We start from the raw sequence: 20,935 nt of genomic DNA, 5'->3' as shown, positions 1-20,935 counted from the left end.
CCACTAGATGGCAGTTCCCCATTTACAAACGAGGGCTCTCGTTACCTGTTTGCTCCTGCCCAGCAGCTGTGTCAAGCACAGTTGAGGCATGCATCTGCCTTTGCATGTCGTCTGCAGCACAGACTTCTTGTGGAGCTGTCAACAGGAGTGGCTGTGGGCCAGCGCCCTACCTGAAGGATATACAGCTTTGCACTTTTAAATGATGACAGAAGAAATTTCCACAAGCACCCTGAAGAATGCTAAATACTAAACACAGGCCTTATTGACAAGAGAGGTTCTCCACGTCGTTCATGTCTTACTCACCCAGAATTTTACGAGGAAGAAAGCGTTTTGGGGCCCCTTCCCAAACAGTTCCTTTAGACCGCCCTTCTTTTCAGGAAATTTGTCATAAATCTGACGAATGTCCACCGATTCAAGCAACGGGTCACTGTAAGAATGGTTAGCGTGTCCAATGTGTACGAAGAGGTGTTTATTGTACTGCAAGAAAGAAACAGGAAAATCAGTGCTGTACAAAAAGAACAGAGGTTTATTAAGGCATGGGTCTGCATGTGCTCCTGCGGAGGGTAGCATGCTTTGATGGATTAAATGACTCTCACATTACTCCTGGGACTATGATTTTCTGCGGTATGATTTCCATGAACAACTTAGTGATTGTGTCATAGCCCCTTGTGAACAAGGGTCAACATCAAAAAACCTGTGTCCCTACTGCAAACCACAAAACATGGTCATCTTCAAGGGAGTAATTTACACTGAAAGACCCAGCGGCAGCATGGTGATAAAGAGCCCTTCGCAGAGCATAATAAGATGAATATGCTCATGAGGAAAGCCTATTTCTGCCTCTTTAAACCATGCCTTTTAATGTCCCATGTCCTCAGAGCTTGAATTTCTGCTAGTGCTGCAGAGCCCACACGTATACACCTCCTGTTTGTCTATTAAAAAAACCCAAACCTCTATCTATAGCATATGCTAATGCCCCTTAACTAAAAGAGATGGAAGGGATTTTCTTCTAACTCCAGAATGACAATAACAAGAAGGCCAGTTACTCTGTGTTGCTGTTACTATAGAAGTGGTCCTCATTGCATGTCCTCCAGTATTTTGACCCATGTAATATTAAAGAGCCAAACTTTTACCACTTCCCTCGGGAGCTAGCTCTATAGATGACCATTTCTCTCTGCCAAAACACATTCAGCTTCAATTTCCTATTCTTAACTTCATCCCATCGCACCTCATTATAATAATGGGAATCACCTCAGCAACCCCTTTCCTGCCTGGGGGAAATCCTTGGCCCAGTGAAGTCCACAGCAGCCCCCTACTGAGTCCAATATGGTCTTTTAGGGGCTGCCATTTCTCCAAGATGAGAACACCTTCCAGTGCCTGAAATGAAAGCGGAAGGACGAAGCCCGAAGACCCTCCGCTAGTTAAGCAGCCTCACAGTGTTGTGTGAGCAGACTGAAGGAGCTTGAGAGTGGCAGGATTAAACACTGGGGTTTCTAACCATGCAGATCACAAAATATTTTGCTAACTCAGTTAAAGGAATGCTGATATGCAGTCAATGAACACTAGAAAACCCTGTTATATTGAACAGATGCTGTATATAAGGGGCAATTCCCAAAAGCTAAGCACAAATAAAATATTTAAAACCCCAAAGCAGACCTCATTTAAGCTATTTGGTTTACAATATACCTGCCGAATGAACAAACTGAAATGACAAATCTAAATTAATTGGACATCCACTCAGAGCCTTCCTTTGGTGTAAGCAGAGTCTTCCCTAGCAGATGTCCAAAACTCTGGGGAAAAGGAAATGGACTGGCTAGATTTCTGCACTTAGGAAATTAAATTGAAATCTATTTAAAAATCATCTAGCACAGTGAAACGTGAATTTAGAATCAGAGAACACTCATCTGTGTATGGAGCCAAAACTGAGATACGTTCCATGCTTTTTACAGCGTTGTATTTCTTTTTTAATTTTGTGGAAAGAAAAAGGAAAGCCTAACACTTTATTAAGGTGTTTGCAGAAGCAAGTCTAAGTCTGAGAGCACCGGTTCCACAGATTTTCCTTGCAGCCCTCTTTCAAAAGAATGCCATCCCAGCTTCTTCTGTGCACAAGTAGAAAACTTGCCCGGCCTTTACTTAGTGCATGGGGAGCCCAAAAGGGGCAGAGCTGATCCAGAGAAGCTGTTTCTACCTTGAAGAGGAAAACAGGCATGGCAGAGAAAGAAATGGGCGATGGGGAGCTGAATGCACGCATGCAGGAGTGAGTGTGCCCATGAACGTGTGCCAACTAGCCCTCCCCCAGCGCGGGTCTAGCTTGCACGCTGATCATTTACACACGATACAGGAAATCATCGTACTGGTTGGCAACCATGAGTGACTACCGTAACAGTATCCGTGGTCAGATTTAGCACCTTACTTTATACAGTAGTGACAAAAGTGGACTAAGGAGATGTTTTAACATGACAAAACAAACAAAACAAAAAATGCAAAATAATATGAGAAAGCACCATGGCTCCAACTTTCGGATTTTTGACACTGTTGTCACATATTTAGCTTGTGGTACTAGTAAATAACTAGAAGTCATGTTCAATATTTCTTGCTGTATCTTGCTGCCTACTGAAAAAATTAGATCTCAGTAAAATGTATCAGCACCCCATATACCCGGGAACTGCCAGAAACGCAAGAAAGGGAGTCCAGAAACCTGCTCCCGTTGCTTTCCTAAGCTACCAGGGGTGGAGTGCAGGAGGACGGGGCACAGGCTGGGTCACCGAATGTGGCTATCGATGGAAGCCTATCTGCGATCAGGCAAACATCTCCATTTTTCAAGTAGAATGATGAGAATTCCCCAGTAGAGGTAAGCACTTCAGCCTTTTCTAGCAAAATTAAACCAAAACGTTTCCCTTCCCCCAGCACCCCCACAGCCTGCCTAGGAGTGCCCAGCAGTTGTGCTCCCCCTGGGGATGTGAGATGCCCCAAAGCATCTCTCTGCTCTCCCTCTTTCAGAGTAAGGGCTTGAAAAAACTGTCCCCACCACTAGTGATCAGGCTATTATTTATTTTGTGATTGTTTCCTCTCAGTTCTCTCTGCTGGAGTTGTTCCAGGTTGTACAAATAACCACATTTTTATAGGAACAGAACTGAGGGCTCAGGTTCTCCTGTGCCCAGGAAAGGGTCTTCCCCAAAAGGGGGGGTCTCTCTCCCAGGCCTCAAGGTGGCTGTGGAGTGAAGCAGGAGGGGAGAGCTGTATTTTACAGTTTGGCAACTGCAAATTCCCAGGACAATTCACACACTGTACCTTATTCTGCAAACCAGGAAAATATACAAATTGCTCAGTATCCAAACTTTAGTAAAAGCAAACACATTTATAGGAACATAGACCATGAAGTCTTAATACTGTTTAAATATAAAAGCAAAGTTAAAGGCAGCTGTAAAGCTACCACAGTTGTCTGCCAAGCTCGCCAAAGTGCCAGATGCTGCTGCAGCAAAATTTCCGAGCGGGTACAGTAGGACAGATGGTATGACATCACCTGACAACATTCTTAGGACAGAAATGTTTATTTTGATATTGCAATGTGTGATTATTTTCTCCTTATGTTGCTGCAATTCCTATGCTAAGTACAATCATTACTACCCTAATTAGATATGGCATATTTCTATGAACTAACAAACGAGAATATAATACTAGGAGCAGGGTAAATGGATACCGAAATGATCCCTATCATTTTTACACAAACATACTCCATGACAGGAATTTATGCATAGATAAATGCAAAGAAGCTAAGTTTTATGCCTGTATTTTTGAGCCCATTAGTGTCTGAAAAGCTTAAAAATATCCTCATTATATTGAGAATTCACTGTTCTTTTAGACTGAGTATTCCAGAGTCATTGAAGTACATTAGATACTGAGGAATTTACTCATGCTACAGCATTTAAGGTATTTGCATCCAGCATTGGGGTAATAATGTGCTTTAGATGCTGTAAACCATCATAGGCCAAATCCTGTATTTTCTGAGGATAAAAACTACATAAAAATACAAAGAACATTTTCAGCTATGTCTTCAGCATCCGCATTACACGACATGCCCTGGAGATGGCTGCCTCTTACTGAGCTCCTTTGCTTAAAAAAATTCTAACTATCCAAAGAATGCAGTAAAGCCATGAAATATGACTGTTGTCAAATAATACCACGAGAAAAATTATAATCCACTTAGGAATTTAAAAGAACCAAGACAAATTGCCAATGGCAGGGGATGCAAGCATTTAAGCTGGTGCAGAACAAAGACAAATCACCTACATTTGTTTTATCTGCCAGCATACATATTTGCAATAGCTCCTCACCAATTTTGCACTTATATTCTAAGGCAACAGCCTTTCTGGTCCATGAAACACAGGTTTGTAAATTGCTACAGCTCTCTCTGCCGCATCCCTGTGCTTCCCCACACCTGTGGAGCTACCACCAAGCCTCGACAAGCCTGTAGAGGACCAAGTTTTTTATTAAACGGTGGCGGCCAAGAGGCAGATAGCAGTGAAGCCACCCTTGTCACGCTCTTGGTGCAGGTGAACTGGGCATGCAGAGCTGCTGGGCTACCCGCTCCCTTGTTGCTCCTGTCTGTCAGGGCTGCGCAGCCCTACACAACCATAACGAGCAGCATGTGGGGGGCGAGCAGCTCCCTGGGCCCTGTTGAGGCTGAGTGACACAGATGCGGAGCAAGGTGGAAGGCAGGTGGCCCGAGAGAGGGCCCTCGGCAGCTGCTTCTGCAGGGATGACCTTGCTCATGGGCATAGCATCCTGACTGCAAGGGCGCTGCAGCCTCCCACTGCACCCAGGGGCACAGCCGTGATTTCACGCCCTGGCTTCGCACTCGCACGCCTGGGAGTCAACCCACACCAGTGCGGACAGTATAAGCTCCTCTGCAAACACCCCTGGCCCTGCAGCGGGACAGCGAGCTGGTGGCTTGCTGGACCTCGCACACCCATGGGACGGTTGAGCAGGACATGGAGGTGGCAGCACCCTGCTGCCTTGTCTGCCCTACGTGGCCCAATAACAGCACCTTGCTAGCTGGGCTGCTTCATGAGAGCTGTAGGTTCCTGCAAATTTCAAGCATAACAACCATGAGGGTGAGGCCACCTGTATCATTACTTGCAGCAACAAATCCCTGTGAGAAACTACCATGGGGAGAGGCTGGCAACTTGAATGGATCGTAGTCTTGTGTGCCCAAAGAAACTCCACCACCCAAAGGAGAATTACATTAAAAAGGCTCTGCTGCAGGTCTTAGGGACAGCCTCTCAGCTCTCTTTGGACCGAATGTATTCTGTACTGCAGGTCACAAGGACTACTGCCGCAGCTCAGAGGGACAGGTGAGTGGAAGGCAGGTGGGACAGCCTGAGCTTTCACTGAAACAAGAGAAAACAGCACTGCTCAAGTGCCTGGCACTGTGCAGTGGTTCCTTCTGTACCTCCACAGACCGGTCCAACCCATCTTTTAAAAATATACTGCTGCCTGTGCAGCAACTGTGCTTTTGGAGGAAAAAGGAGCCAGGTGGGGTGGACTGATTAAAAACCAATCACTAGTATATCAGCTGTCTGTGTACGGCTCTAACCTGTACCCTACCCAGCCTCAGCTCTGCTGTCTCGCTGTATCTTGTAAATCTGACACTCTTTAATTTCCTGCTGATGTAAGAAAATCACTTGGTCTGCCAACAAGTTTTCTTATTTCTACCAAAACACTAGTAACTGAATATTTCATTCCTGTTGCTGTTGCCCTCCACTGAAGCAGACTGGGAGTTATATTTATAACATTTTAATGCTATAACTGGAGTCTGTACCAACTCCTGTTTTTAACATTTTCATGTGAAATGTTAATCGAACTTTCTGTGCTTGTATGCTACGATACAACTGCATGTTCAACCTAGTCTTTCAAGGCCCTCCACCCCTTCAGACTCCTGCCTGGATCTGCTCAGGGATTGAATCAGGAATGTGAAGTAAAAGGAGATCTTTGACTACTTCATGGTTGCAGAAATGGGGAGGTAGGTGACGAGCAAGGGCAGTTCCCAGCCCTGACACATTAATGCTGCCCCGCACTTCCCAGCTACTGCCATAGGAGTCCCAGTGTGAAACTGGGACTTGCTGGTTGGGCAAGGTGCTCACACGATGTTTTCATCAGCTTTCCTGCAACAGTGAAGATGCATCCTTCAGTTCTGGCCTGTCTGATTTGAGACCCTGCGGTCCCAATTCCAGAAGTGCTGAGTGCTCAGATGGGAAAATTATGCCTGAATATAGGAAGCTCTCGATAATGTTAAGTATTCTGCAAAATCAGGCTCATGACAAATCAAAGTGGACCCTCAAAATCAGTGCCCCATTCATTCTTTTGCACCTGAACTTCTTGGTTTGTCAAATGTGAGTAATAATGCTCCTTCATCTAAAAAATGACTGCACTAATACATCTGTGAAATGCAAATGGGAGGAATTATTAATTCCGTTTGGAGGAGAGGTTAGACAGTGCACAGCGAGCAGGGCATGGGGCCACGCATTTCAACAAAAGAAGAAAACAAACAACTGAATAGTTGCTTATCAAAGAAGGGCCATCTACATCTACACTGAATGAAGCAGGAACAAATAAACATGTGAGCATCTAATTAACTGCCGCACTGTAGAGCAGACACACGAGGACATTTCCCAACTTCTGAGAGCTTGACTTTGCAGCCCAGCTATGCAATTTTGGGGTGGGTGTACTGGTGGGGGAAGCTGCAGCGGAACGAGATGGGAAAACGCTGGGCAGAGGCACAGCCAGGCACGAAGCCCCTTGGGACGAGGGCGAGGGCGGATGCTTGGGGTTCAGCTCACAGGCAGGGCAGGCAGCGAGGGGGAGATGCACAGCCATAGCCCACCGCACTGCTAATGCCAGCCCAACCCACGCGTCCTCCCACTCCTCCTCCCTGCGGGAACCGCACAGCGCTGTGCAAGGCTGTGGGAGGCAGAGGGCCCCCCACTGTGATGACCCCACGGATTTTACGGCTCTCCTGGGCTCATCGCAGGGGCTGTGCGCCTGGGCTGTGCTCCAGCTACCTCACAACCTCACTCACTCGCTCCTTCCCTCCTCCCCAATTTCACATTCCCCTGGTCAGAGCCGGTGCCCTGTGTAATGTCAGGCAGCTACCCCTACCCTGGCTATTTTCAGCACCTGGGCTTTGTGCGAGGGCGGCCTGGGACACAGGCAGGGCTGGGGCACCAGCTGCGGTGCCAGGCCTGGCAGAGGGAGCTACCGTTGCTGCTGGCACCGGTGCTCCTCTTCAGTTATGCAAAAGCAGCACTTTTAATTTTGCTGGGAAATTTCCGGCAGCGGTGGTGGGTTTTGAGAAAAGAGAGTGTGCGTGGAGGCAGTGGCGAGCGAGCACAGTCAGGCCCTGGCGGTCTTTCCACCCGTCCACAGTGCTTAACGTGGGCCGACTTCAAGGAATAAATTGTGCTTGGTCTCTGTACCCACTTCCATTGTGTTTTCACCCCAGGACACTCCCTTGAAGAGCCCATGTCCTGACCCTACAACTGGGCTGGGGGAGCTGGCCCAGGCTGCCCACCACATCTCCAGGTGGTCCTGGGAACATCACCAGCCAGGAGGTGTGCTGCGATGCCATGGTTTCAAGATTGGAGACTGTGTCAATACTGGCCCCCCTTAAAGTGGTTTCTTGGCACTTCTAACTACGGACACCTGAATATGAACATTTTACAGAGTATGACATTTGCTTCCCAGGGCCAGCACGTAGCTCTCCTGCACTGCAAAATAAATGACCCTTGCATTCAGTTAAACTTTGTCTGAATTCAGATTAAAATGACCTCAAATCCTGAGTCTGACACTCCAAGATGCTCATCCAAATGTGGGTTTGCTTCTTCATCCTTTCAAATCCAAAGATACCAAACCAAGGACTTCCTTACGACTGAAATACTGAACTGCTTTTTATACTGTTTACAGGGAATACGGACAGAATAAACAATGCTTGTAACAATGGATATTGTTCAAAGATGGAGGGCTTCTTTTGAAAAGATCTCATTTATTTTTCATCACTTAGGTGGTTTGATTAACTTTGGTGAATTTTACTGCATTTGGCTTATGATGGCAGGCTGTTTTTATGGCCCTTGAGCAATTGCTTTCACTTTCTGGTTCTCAGGCATAATTCTCCCTGGGCTCACAAAGCCCTTTTACAACAACAATAAAACCTGAATTAAAACATAAAGAATATTTTATTTCTTCACCACTTTTTAAAATACATTTTGAAATTTGGACCTAACACAATCTGACAGTTTGGATAGGTGGATTAATACTGAAAATGCCCATCAGCCCTGTTCTTTATAGCCCTATATAGATATTTTAGACGTAAAGCTGTCTGAAGTGCTCGCAGTCAAAAATGAATGTGGCAGCAAGAGTGAGAAACCTCGAAGAGGAAGAGAAGAAAAGGCTTTTATTGTTGGGTGGTGGTAGGATTTTTTTCCTGATTGGAAAGCAAGCTTGAATACACATATATATATATATATATGTAAAAATAAAATAATTGGAATTATTATCATTTCAGTGTTATAGTCTTTGAATTTTATAGCTACTTGTGTAACAGTCAATTGCTTAGATCCCTTCTAATCTGCTTGCCTACTCAGTTTATGTCTGTTAGGGAACATGGGATTACTTGGCTTAAGCATTTGTCCTGAACTTTCACAGAACCACTACAGCAAAAATGGAAAGCCCCCATTAAGGAAAACCTGTCTTGAAAGCAACAGATGGGTACATAAACTTGTTAATCTGTTGAGAATATAGTTACATAGGGTAGGCAATAATTAAAAGTAACTAAAACGCTGATGCTTGGACCTATGAGGGCAGCTTCTATGCAACATTTAGGAATTATACTTGAGCATAAAATGCTACAAAAGGAAAATACAGCTTGACATTTGTAAACGGAATTGATTTTCATGTAAAAGGAGAAGTAATTTTACCCATCCTTAACTGCAGAGTTGGTATTCCAAGATTTTGCAACTGTGCCATCTTATGTCTCCCAGACTATCTTCTGCCATGCAGAGTTACAGTGAGGGTTGCTTATTGTTTCCTTTCTATAATTTTTTCTTTTGTAAATGGAACAATTTTGTGCCTAGGCAAGGGAAAAAAGTCAACAGCCCTCCATAAGTGACAGGACTCTATGGAGCACATTTCCGACCCACCAGAATGCCCACTCTAAATTAACATAACTGCCTGACATTGAGGGGCTTTTGTACTTTTAAACACCAATTGCCATTGGAAGAACCCCAGAAATGTTTAAGGCCCCACTCCTACAATGAATTCCCTGTGGGTGGACCTTTGTGTCCATGCACAGCCCCATTGAAGTCGCTGGGAGTCACCATGGGCAGACAAACTTAAATTTCTAATTGCTGTACAGGAATATAGACTGCAAGGGGCCTCCCAGGATCACCGAGTCCTGGCCCCAGGTGCCATGTCAAATAAGCCTTTTTCAATAAACTTCCAGGTTACATTTTAAGGTGGAATTGGTCTATTTGCCCCCCACTACTATGACGCTTTCTGGCCTGGGTTTGGGTTAGGATGGAGGAATAGTCATCTTTTTTTTTTTTAATAAAATTTTGGAAACCCATTTGATCAAAATAATACTTTATGTCATTTTATGTAAAAAGTCAGAAGTGTAATGAACATATACCTATAATTTTTCAGAAAATAGGTGAGAATTCTTACACGGCTCTCATGTAGCAGTGTATACATATATTCGTTTCTGAGGTCAGCAAAGGCACAAAGGCGTACAGGAGATGCTGCAACCACAGCACATGCCTACACGACTTCATATGTACATTGCAGAAAACACACATCTTGCCTTGCTTGCTGATTTTGTTATTTAAAAAGTAATAAAAGCCCATCCTTTCTATGCTGCTCAAACCATATCTGCAATAAAATGTTGCACCAACATGAAGGAAGATGTACAAAACCACAGGCAGAATTCATATTTTCTTCAACAGCACTAAACGAGGCTGGGTGTTGGCTCTCATCTCCAAAGAGGACTTTTGGTGCTTGCTGGAAAAGTCTGTGCACTGGGGATGGGGAAGGCTGGCAGGAGGAAGGGCCCCTCCGAGCTGTCCCTGCAGACAGGCGTGCGCTACCGCCTCTGCCCAGTGCCTCTCCAGCAAGTGCCCTTCTGCACTTGCCCTGGGAACTGGTCACACTGCCTTGGGTTTTTTTTCTATGCCCTTGTTTAAGATCCAAATAATCAAATTTACTTAATTTAATCTAAACAATGCTTCCCCTTCTCCTTACTCCCCCCCTTGCCAGGCAGCGGTGGTGACACACTGCCCACAGGGGCTCATCCCTCAGCTCCCCACGGTGCCCGCCCAGCTGGTCCAGCCTGTCCCCATGTAGCCCTCGCACAGCACTGCCCCACTGCACTCGCAGCATGGGTGTAAAGAATGATCTAAATTGGGATTAATGCATGACTGGGAATTGACTTTTCTTCATGTCTCATTTTTGCAATGTTACAGCATGCGAGTAACTTTTTTTAGAAACAAGTCTGGGTAGTTTGATGCTCTTTCTTCTCTAGTAAACCTCCTGCATAAATGCTCTTCATTTAAAATATAGGTTTCTCAGCAGTATGCTCGCAAGCTGGGACAAGCTCCAGTGGGCCTCGCTTGCACCCTCAGGAATTTCAAATAATATTAGTTTACTCCAAAAAAGGCTTTACAGTATTTACGGGGCCGTCCTGGGTAACCATGTTTCTATTCAGGCCTCCGCTCTTTCTCTGCAATGCAAGTGGATGTGTTGCATTCCCCAGAGCCTGCACCTGCCTGAAAAACGAGAGCCCCAACGCGTTCCCAAGCTGCCGGCCCACACACTGTGCATGAGCACAACCGGCTCTGAGCCGCACCACCACAGTGGAGCAGGACCCACGGCTCCTTCCCCTGCCAAAGCAGCACCTTCTCCTCAATTTTGGTCTGTCAGTCACGTTGCAAATATACTCACGTCACTCAGCTGGTTTCATGTCGCAGACACCAGCGGTGTGACGGACAACCATATGTTACCTGTTAAGACCACAGTTCGTTTGAGGGGAGTTTTTCTTAGAGGGAAAGACATAAAAGTTTGTTTGTTGCTGAACTCTCATTCACTCTCTTACGTAAAGCCACACAGATATACAGAGGCTCTACAGCATATAAGACCATGGGTTTTGCAAATAGTTTTGCATTATAAAAACCTATGGAAAAAGGATTATTAGGTGGTACACTGGCAAAACAGTAAATCAAAATACACTGAAATGCCATTTCATTCACATACAGCACAGTAATGCTGAGCATTACATGGCCACATCCTGTTTTCCTGATAACCTCGAGGCACACGCATAACATCCTGGCGTGCAGCAATCTGGATATGGCAGAGCCCATAAATCAGCAGGACATGTTACATGGGGTCAGCAAGCCAAGGACTCCGAAAGCTGTGTATCAATAAGGCTGCCTGATGAGAAAACCTGGATGTTGTGTTTCTGCATCGGAAATACAAAACACCGTCTGGATGTACTCGGGGCTGGGGATGGAGAAGGCATTCCAGCTGCAGATTAGTCTGAAGGACACTAAGATGAAACTTTAGCCCACCAGAGCCAGAATTGCTGGGAGAGCGTGGGAATCAGGGCCACAGGAAGGCAGAGGGATCCCAGGGAAACCATTCCGTATCTAACAGTCAGGTAAGTGCTGAGATAACTGTACCTGCTACCAAGTACTTCCTCCCTCAAAGTTAATTCAACCAGGCAAAACGTGGTATTTAGCAAACCAACACACTGCCACATATTTAGTATATGAATAGCTGAGATATGGTATATTTTCACTGGGATGTTTCTCCACCACGAGCATTCCGCTGTTGTAAGGTTTCTGGGCTATGTCTCCAATCTCCCATTATGCAGGGTAAACACTCCCTGGATAACACCCCTGGCCAGAGCCCATAAATGCTATGGTTTCCAGTGCTGAATTATAAATAGCAAGTGATAGCTTCTCTCTGCTCCAAGCTACTGTATTTTATCAGGAATCTGAACAAGAATGGCCTGTCTGTATCACCCATTCAGGAAAGTATTTGCTTTTCAGAAATTATCTCAGTAAAAATTCTCAGGTTAGAGCTGAAAGAAGCTCTTTTGATTTATTTGCAATGCAGTAGAAACAGTGCTAGGCTCCTAACAAATGTTCATGGTAAATATATGATGATTAATATCATGGTTCAAGGCTAACTGGAGTAAATGAAACATTACAGCCAACTTCATAAACTACCCTTGCATGTATAGTATGCAGACTAAAAATCAAAACAAAACCAAAACCTTCCTAAAAAAAATAAAAAAAAAAATCCAAACCTTGGACTGGACCCTAAGACACAATTAAAGAGCAAGGAAGACTGAATGACTGGACATTTAGATAGGTAACCTCAATTAAAAAAAAAAAAAAAAGTGATACAGTTAAATGGCACATGCTTGGGAGGCTGGAAGCAAAAGGGACAATCCTGATACTCAGAGGCTATCCCAAATGTCAGATATTTAAAATAATAAGCATAGTTTCTATGCAAGTCCTTAATTTTGTTTCTGTTAGGAAATAGATTAGGCTTTAACTTAAAGTACTGAACTATTACAAAAAACACAATGCAATTTGGCATAACTGCTAAACTGGGTCAACAGTGAGACAGGCGCCACAGCAAACCACACCTGCTTTCAAAGAAGCCTCTCATTTCTGCAAATGGGAAAAAAGAGGGCAAGAAAGGGAAATACAGTACTACAGTGAAAGGAATATTACACTGAGCAGTAGCGAATGCAGAAACACCAGGTGTATTCCATCAAGCTTAACCCTGGAAAGCATCCTCAGAGGGTGGGAAGCAACAGAGAAAAGCTGAAGATTAGCAAACACGAGGGCAACACTTACTGATTCGGGATCCCTCTGCTGTTCAAGGAAAGCTGAAAACTCCACCAGCCTGAGCTTGGTCGTACCAATCGATCGGCCCTGCCACGCAGGGACTGAGGGAGCTGGAGCTGACGTAGGCTCAAATCCTAAAATAAAGGAACCATTTTCATGAAGGCGTTGATAATTCTTCAGTTTATATTTTCTGAATTCAATATAATCGGGAATTATGCATGTAGCCTGTGGATGTTTATATTAATTTAGCAAATAATGGATTCAGAATGAGTTAAAATTGGGAAAACACGGTAAAATATGTAGAAAAAGAGGTCCCAACCCAGCAAGCTAATAATGGTGCAAATAAAAGATCTACTTCTTTGTTTCCTTAGGGCTGTAACTCACTGTAGAATTTTTGTTTAAATTATATACTAGATTATAGAGATTTATAGAGACTTCATGTAGACTTACAGCTGACCCTTCCTCGGAAACTGGCAGCAAGACTCACAGGAGATATTACTGCCTTGGGAGTCAAGACGACTGGCCTCCATTTCTGGCTCCTAATGTGCCACATGTTACAAGTAAATCACCTCTCTTTTTGCCTGTTTCTTCTGCCGCTCTCAATTCCCCTCTCCTATTTAGAGTATAAGGTTTACAAGGCAGGAACTGTCTCTTACTATGTATTTGCACATCGGGTCTTTGACTTCTTTTGGAGCTTTTAGGCAGCATTATATTACAGATAATAATAAATAATTACTGTAGAGAGCTGAATCATACCCTAAAAAGAAAAATAAGGTTTTAAATTGATAATAAAGAGGGAATGACATGATCTAGAGAGAGAAGGGATGTTAACCACCATCTGTAATTCACCTCAAGAGAAAGAATAAATGCTATCTCTTGCTCCACATCGTGGAAAATTAGATGAGAAGGAAACAAAACAGTAAAGGAAGAAGGGAAAGGCAGCAGCTCGAAGGCAAAACTGATCTTGGGAGAGACACAGGCACAAGGAAGGCAGGGGAGAGGCACCAAACGTTAGAAAACAAAGACAATCCTGAACTAGATTAAGAACCAGGGAGAGGTCATGGGTTGCGTGTGTGCACATCCCATAATGGGAGTATGGTACCTGACTCCAACCCTCAAATTTAGGCAATGAAGGTGTGAGGCTTGTATGAAATAAAGAATAACAAATGTGACTGGTTAGACATGAACAGGAATTCTAATGAAGCAAAAACTCATGCATGAGTTTTGACTGATTTAGAAATACTAATAATCCTATTCTGAGAGAAAATATGGAAGAATAAAAGAAGACGATTCAAAATGTCTGCCTTAGAAAATAATGTTGTAAATTAGGAATATCAAGAAAAGGAAATAATCAGGGATGCAGAAAGATAGCCTTAGTTCTAAGCATTAAATAGCAGCAAGTTAGAAAATCATGAAAAAACTGGGTAAGAGTCAGAAAACTGCAGTTTAAACAGAATCAGAAGCATGGTGTCATTTGGCAAGGGAGACGTAAAGATAGTTATCATCTGCAAAGAAATAATGATCTTTCTTGAAATGAGCCATGAAACCAACTTGGGAACAGGAGTAGGGAAGTAGCCATGGACGGGCTTGATCAATTTGAGCAATGGAAGTCAGAATAAACTTTAGGTACTTATCAAAGCGGTACCAGGCAGAGCAGGACCTTCAGCAGGGAAAGAGTTATCAACAACCAGATACACAGAGAAGTTTTATACTTAAGGCTAAACGTATATGGTTTTGGAAGAGTTTTTAGCCTCCTTTTAAAATAAATTAAGGCATAGTCTTATTACAGATGGAAGCAAGATTTAGCTATTAAAAAAGAAACATGCATCCTATTACTCATTTTTTATAAAGCATTTTCCTACAATATGGAATGCTGACTGGAGATCACATATCACAACTCCTTGCATATGTATTAGTGCTTCCTACCCAAAATAAAAAAAAAACCAACCAAAACAAAACAAAAAACCCCAAAGCCAATGATCTTCCCTCAAATATAATCAAGTAATAGGATCGGGACTGGCGTTTGGTTTGGCTACAGGGAACATCATATATGGAGTAGTGGCTCTGTTCATCTCAGGAATTAATACATCACATTCAGTACACAATTCAAGTGTTTTTAAAGGAGATTATAAATGGAAGAATTACCTGAAATGGGAGCTGTGACTGATGGCTGTATAGGATAGGCCTGCTGAACGAATGGCTTTACACTGGAATAGAGAATTACACAAAAATCATACATCATGCCATCCACAGTAAATTCCATTAGAGACACATAGTATAAGAAAATACATAGTTAATGACCTTTACCCACAAACATACCTCTTGCTTGCATAGCATATTTAACAGACAGACAGTGAAGAGGTAATAGAGAGAGGGGGGGATGAGAATTACACCCAGCATCTTAAAGTGAGGAGCTCATCTGCACTCAGTCACCCAGCAGGAAACCTGACCCCCCTGTTGCAAGTGTTGCGGCAGACATGGATAGTGATTGTTTGACTCCAAATAAATCCAGAGGACACTGGACTATAGGGACACAAAGACTCCCATGGATCTCAAGAGAATAAGGTGGGGAGAAGCTGAAAAATAAGGCTTGGAAACATTGCACCAGAGACCACCACAGGGCTGAAAATATAACACCTGACAGAGGGGCAAAGGCTTCCTTCTCCATATGGTGCTGTCGCTACCATGGTGTCGAAGGGCAGTAACCCCACTGACCACTAATGGGCCTCATGCGGTCACCTCCTGCCCTGCAGGAAAATACATCCCCCTTGCCTCTAGTATTGCTCATATATTCAAAAGAGGATGGAAGTATTTGTGCCGGAAACTTATTCACAGGCAAAACCTTACCAGCTGCTTCCCTGGCATTATCATTGCATCTTGCCATGCAATGAGAGAAAAAGGAGTGTGCCCATTAGGTATTCAGCTTCAGCTTTGAGTTCTGGGATCCCTTATAACTTTTTGAATGTGAGTTCACATCACTGTAAAGGCTCTTCCTTTTCCTACAACTATCTTTTTATCCTTTTTAGAAAAATTTGCAAATTCTTGCCTCATTGATATCCTCAGGCAGCGAAGTGCACAAGCCAGCCCCACACTGCATATAGAAGCATATTTTAATTTTCAGACTTACTCTTGCGAGGATCCAGGCTGCCCCGTTTGAATCATGCCTGGCCAAAACTGAAAGAGGAAAAACAAACAAACAGACCCACAATTGTTTTCTTTGTTGAAAGATTTTGGATATTTCTGAACACACATGATTCCTTTTGCAAACACAAGTGAAAGCATTAATCCATTCATTCAGCCTTAGTTTTCTACTGAACATTGTTAGAGAATACAGGGATTTTTTTGGGACTCGGCTAACAACTTACCCCAGGTGCCCCAGGAAATGTAGGACGGGGAATTCCTGGCAGGCCCAGCTTGTTGTGAATAGCAGTAGCTGAGACTATCTGAGCTGATGACATTGCTGCCATGTGCTGGAGTGCTTTGTCCTTTGCTGTCTGATCCTTTAATATGACAATTACATGGAGTCTTAAAACATTTGGCACAACAAATGATGTTAAATAACTGCAGCTACAAGCACATAACTAAAAACTTAAAAAGCCACACAGAAAATGCAAAAATAGCAAACCATGCAGGAAAAAAAAAATACAGCACGGAGGCTAACACTCAAACTACCTCAAGGCAAAACCTCCTCTCAGACATGCATGGTAGACCTGAATTCTCACAGTCTGCTCTGCCAACACGCAGGAAGCTCTGGGAGAGCAAACTACTGCCCATTTGTTTATCTGGGCAAATTCTGCTGATTTTAAATCAGGCTGAACTAAAACAGGGTCTGCTGCTAAGGCTCTGCCTGCAGGACAGGGAGCACTGAGATTTGAGCTCTATCATTTAGATCTAAGAGAAGTTTGCCTTTTGTATTACATTGTAAAATGAGAACACAGAATTGCGACTGGCTCGCAAACAATGACAGATTTTTCTTCATGCTTACAGGTTTAGAAACGTTTTGGATTCTGCTTTATGACAAGTATTTTAAAAGTTAGGTAACAAAAATGTAAATAACATTTTAAACTTCCAATTGTGGTATTGTACTGATTTACAGTGTTCCCAAAGAAAACAATCAATCAGCCATAAAATTTCTGCTGTTTTCAAGCATACAGGAACAAGTTTAGGAAAAGATGGGTTGTTATCGATTACGTGTATTAGAGCAGCGCTTGGAGTCCTAGTCACTGCCAATCACATATGATCACAGAACAGAAAAGGAAAGCCTCTCAATGCAACAGAGTTATCTAAGTGGATATCTTAGATCAGGTAAAATAAGTAAACAACAGACTGTTACTCTCTGGTAAAGTGGGGTTCCTCATCCAGAAGTACTGTATTAATAAGTGCTAATATTTAGGCACGTGACTTAGAATGAAGGAACACAAGCAGTATTAAGCAAGGATTTTTTTGGTTTTTTTCTGGTTTTATTTTACAAGCAAAGTAGCAAGCATGCTGGCAAGAGATGCATGCTTTTATATATGATATATGACTTTGCACATATGCTCCCTCTAAAGCTCGTATATAGTAGTACTATAGGTGAGCAGTTTCTTCCTTTGAATAGCTCCTTTAGAAACAGCACAAGCTGAAAGTACAGGAAAAGCTAGCCAAAAATTCTGCCAAGCACAGCTAAGGTACATAATACTTGGTTTAGTTAAAATACTTACCATGCTTGTTACCTGGATACAACAACAAACAGTTTATTAAAATGCTTGTGTAGAATAGCAGATTCTTAGCAAAATATGAACAAAACAGTAAGAGACAAAGGAAGAGCAGTTTGCTCAATATTAAATATCAGGTTTAAACAAATGCATTATTTTCACCTAGGGACTGATTCATTAAAAGGAAAAAAAAAAAAAAAAAAGGATAAAAAACTAACAACAAAACACTGGGGGGAAATAACCCCCGCCTCCCTGTGTGAAAGCTGCAGATACTGAATGAAGGGGACTGTTGCTGAGCTTGTTTCCCTGAGCTGTGCAAGGAGCCCCTGCGGGTGCCTCTGTGGGATGCAGCCTGGGAGAGCGGCAGGTGGAGCAGGGGAGTAGCTGCTCCAGCAGCATCCCCCCTCTGCACCTCGCAGGATGCGAGCCTCAAGTGCAATCCGCTGCGGTGCTGCCTGCAGCAGCATTAACACCTGCGGACTCACCTGCACTGCCTCACACACAGCAGCACTGGACGCTGCTTTCTGACCTGTCCAAGCCTCAGGACCGCCTTGCTGCAGCTGACAGTGCATCTACAGAGCAGCTTCTGAAGGCGAGCGGACATGCTACCCATCAGTGCATGAAAAAAACATGGTCGTTTCTCCAACTTGTAGCTTTCCCATATAACCATGACCAGTTCACTGGGTAAGAGCTGGAAGTCAGCTCTGGTTCTGCTGGCTACTGGCACCCACCTGTCCCTGCCCCAGGGAAGGAGGGTGTGCACAGGAGGTTTGCAGACAGCATCTTTTACTGGCTGCCTTTGGATGTCTGCAGACCACTGGGCTAAAAAATGCTTTGGTGGGTGTTAAGAGGTGGCAGTATCCTGAGGTTCATGCAGCTCTCCAGAAAGCTGATCCCTCTACCCTCCTGCACAGTAAGAAGGACATCCATCATGAAAACATGAAAATGAGAAGATGTCCTTAGGCAATATAGAGACGCTAGCCCCACCAGACTTTTCTGTTCCTTTTCCCCTTTTTTTTTTTAGGTGAGCTGGCTTGGAAATGCCAAACCACGCAAGTCTCACCTGCAGGCAGCTGAATCATAACAAAAACAAACATACAGGGTACAGATATCCTGTGTGTGAAATGGATGATTCAAGAGACATGTGTGCCTCTGGGTCCTAATAACCTCCAAAACTACGCGAGCGCTGCTTTTGTGACTACCTCGGTATTCTCCAGAGCTGCTGCGGCACTACAGCCTCTCCTGCACTGCCTCCCGGCTGCAACCAGCCATGCCAGTGCCACCACATGAAGGTGCAGCCAGTGCCTGTGCTCCTGCCAAGTTCCCAAACTCATACTGTTCTGCTGATATAATGGCCTTACTATTAGGCGGATCTAAACTAAAGAAGAATTTAAAAGTAAAAGCTTTGTTAGGGATATGAAAGTCCATATCTGGGAGTTGCGTGAGCCCAGGGCAAATTATATGTCTATGACATAGTTCATCTCACCTTGCTTTAGCCATCTTAAGTCTCCAGCCTACGGCAGACAGCTAACCTCCTGCTATTGTTAGCGGAGCAAGCACCTACAATGTATTTCTTCCTTACCAGGCCAACTGGAGTGCATTACTTTCTGTAATGTTACCACTGTCCAAGGACTAGAATGGAAGCTGGGACACCCAACTTCATGGCAACAGTTATGGCAGGTAAATCCCACCGTAACAGATGAACTAAAGAGAAATTTTTGAGAATTTACACTTCCTTCAAGACCTTCTGTTCACAGAAGGAGGAACGCTTAGACTGTCCTGTGGAGCTCTTAGCCGCCATTAGCAGTGAATCTGATGATCCTGAATTTTAGGAACAGTGACAGGGATTTTTGGAGGGAGCAAACATCTTTCGCTTTATGACATGAGAAGGGATGTGCCTTCCTTCTTGCCAATTACTGCTTTTCACCCCAGAATGTCTACATTTTGTGGTGGCCATTCATCTCGTCCACTTTGACTTATTACATTTTCAGGAGGATGGAGAGAAAGCAAAAATATGTAGGATGATATCTCAGAAATACAGCCTCTGTAGGGCTACTCTTGAGGACTTTCAATGACTCCTACAAAGTTTCCCGATGGTGACAAATCTGCCAGCTCCACTAGACATCAACTGACTCAGGCCAACACACATCAACGGGAAGTTTCACCTTTTGTAGGCTTAGGAACATCTGCATACTTAGAAGATCAGTTTTTCCCAAAGTAACTGTAACTTCACAGTCAAACATCAAAGAAATCAAATTAGAAAACAAATACAAATACATAAGAGGTCCCAACTTCGATGGGCAAAAAAGCACCTTCAGTTCCAGGAATGTTTTGAAGAGCTGCAGGGTGGTGGCCTATGCTTGTATAATCAGGCAGACTTCATAGTCTTTAAAAACAAATGGGAAAACCACATATTAAAGCTGTTTATTTAAATTGAAATATTAGCTTGTCTGCCACTTAAAAAAACAAGTGTATGTGGGGTTTTTTTTACACCGTAATGGAGAACGCTCATAACCAGGAGGGAATGAGTCTTTCTACCTATCACTGCAACGCGGCTGCTTCTGGGATGAAACTTGGTAACTGATTAATAACACACAATGGTATTACATCACAGTGTAGGCAGCAAGAGAAGTAATATATCCAATTAAAACGGCAGGGGTAATTTAAACAGGCAGATTACAGTAATTACCCAGGTTGGAATTTGGCCAGGACAAATGGGTTAACAGCCCTACTCTAAACAGGAACGTTGTGGGATTTTTAATGACCGCAAATAGTTAAGACTTTGATTGCCTATCTTGTCCGAGACAGAAAGGGTTTGGTTTTGCTCTCACTTGTGCTGCTGTGTAAAGCTGGAATAAATCCTTTTGGGTCAATGAGGTTTACGCTGATGTACGTAAAATAAAAGTTTGGCCCAGCGTGCTGCAGAGTCCCGTGCTGAGGTTCGGCAGAGGCTTGGGGGGACAGTATCTCCTACTGAATCATTAAATCCTGCTGGAGCTTAAGGTATTCCTTGGATAGGTCCCATCTGGACCTGACCTGGCTTGATCCTACTTAATTTATGAGCTCTGATGGGATTGCTGCTGCCCAGGAATGACACTGTAGTAAATAACAGACTGCACTCTTAGACTGCTGCCTTCCCCTCCCCTTATAAAAGTCTTCTGTGCTGTGGTCCGTAATTAGTAATGAATGTTACCGAGGTGGATTTAGAGTACAATCAGTGGAAATCTGGTCTGATTCCACTAAACCCCTAAAATGTCATCACTGTAATGGACATCAGGGTCTGCCTCATGTTTTAGCCGACTGCTTCTGGCTGCAGTTGCAAACACTTTGTTTTTGGAA

At 43.7% G+C, this 20,935-nt stretch overlaps 1 protein-coding gene across 2 annotated transcripts in view; it reads right to left on the bottom strand.

The window, feature by feature from the left end:
- Positions 1 to 20,935, bottom strand: part of TEAD1 (TEA domain transcription factor 1) — a gene marked incomplete at its 5' end in the record, with an annotated part of 101,784 nt that overhangs the window by 13,816 nt on the left and 67,033 nt on the right. The window contains 6 exons of one of the 2 annotated variants that reach the window (XM_082316894.1): positions 304 to 477; positions 12,912 to 13,036; positions 15,048 to 15,109; positions 16,030 to 16,076; positions 16,268 to 16,402; positions 17,603 to 17,614. In XM_082316894.1, the coding sequence (XP_082173020.1) occupies positions 304 to 477; positions 12,912 to 13,036; positions 15,048 to 15,109; positions 16,030 to 16,076; positions 16,268 to 16,402; positions 17,603 to 17,614 (555 nt within the window). The remainder of the gene's footprint in view (positions 1 to 303; positions 478 to 12,911; positions 13,037 to 15,047; positions 15,110 to 16,029; positions 16,077 to 16,267; positions 16,403 to 17,602; positions 17,615 to 20,935) is intronic. The other variant, XM_082316895.1, reaches the window with a different exon arrangement.

This window comes from Platalea leucorodia, assembly GCF_965183815.1.
Source record: "Platalea leucorodia genome assembly, chromosome: 7".
Lineage (NCBI taxonomy): Eukaryota > Metazoa > Chordata > Aves > Pelecaniformes > Threskiornithidae > Platalea > Platalea leucorodia.
Note: the sequence above shows the minus strand (reverse complement) of the source record. Positions and strands in the feature narration are given on the sequence as shown.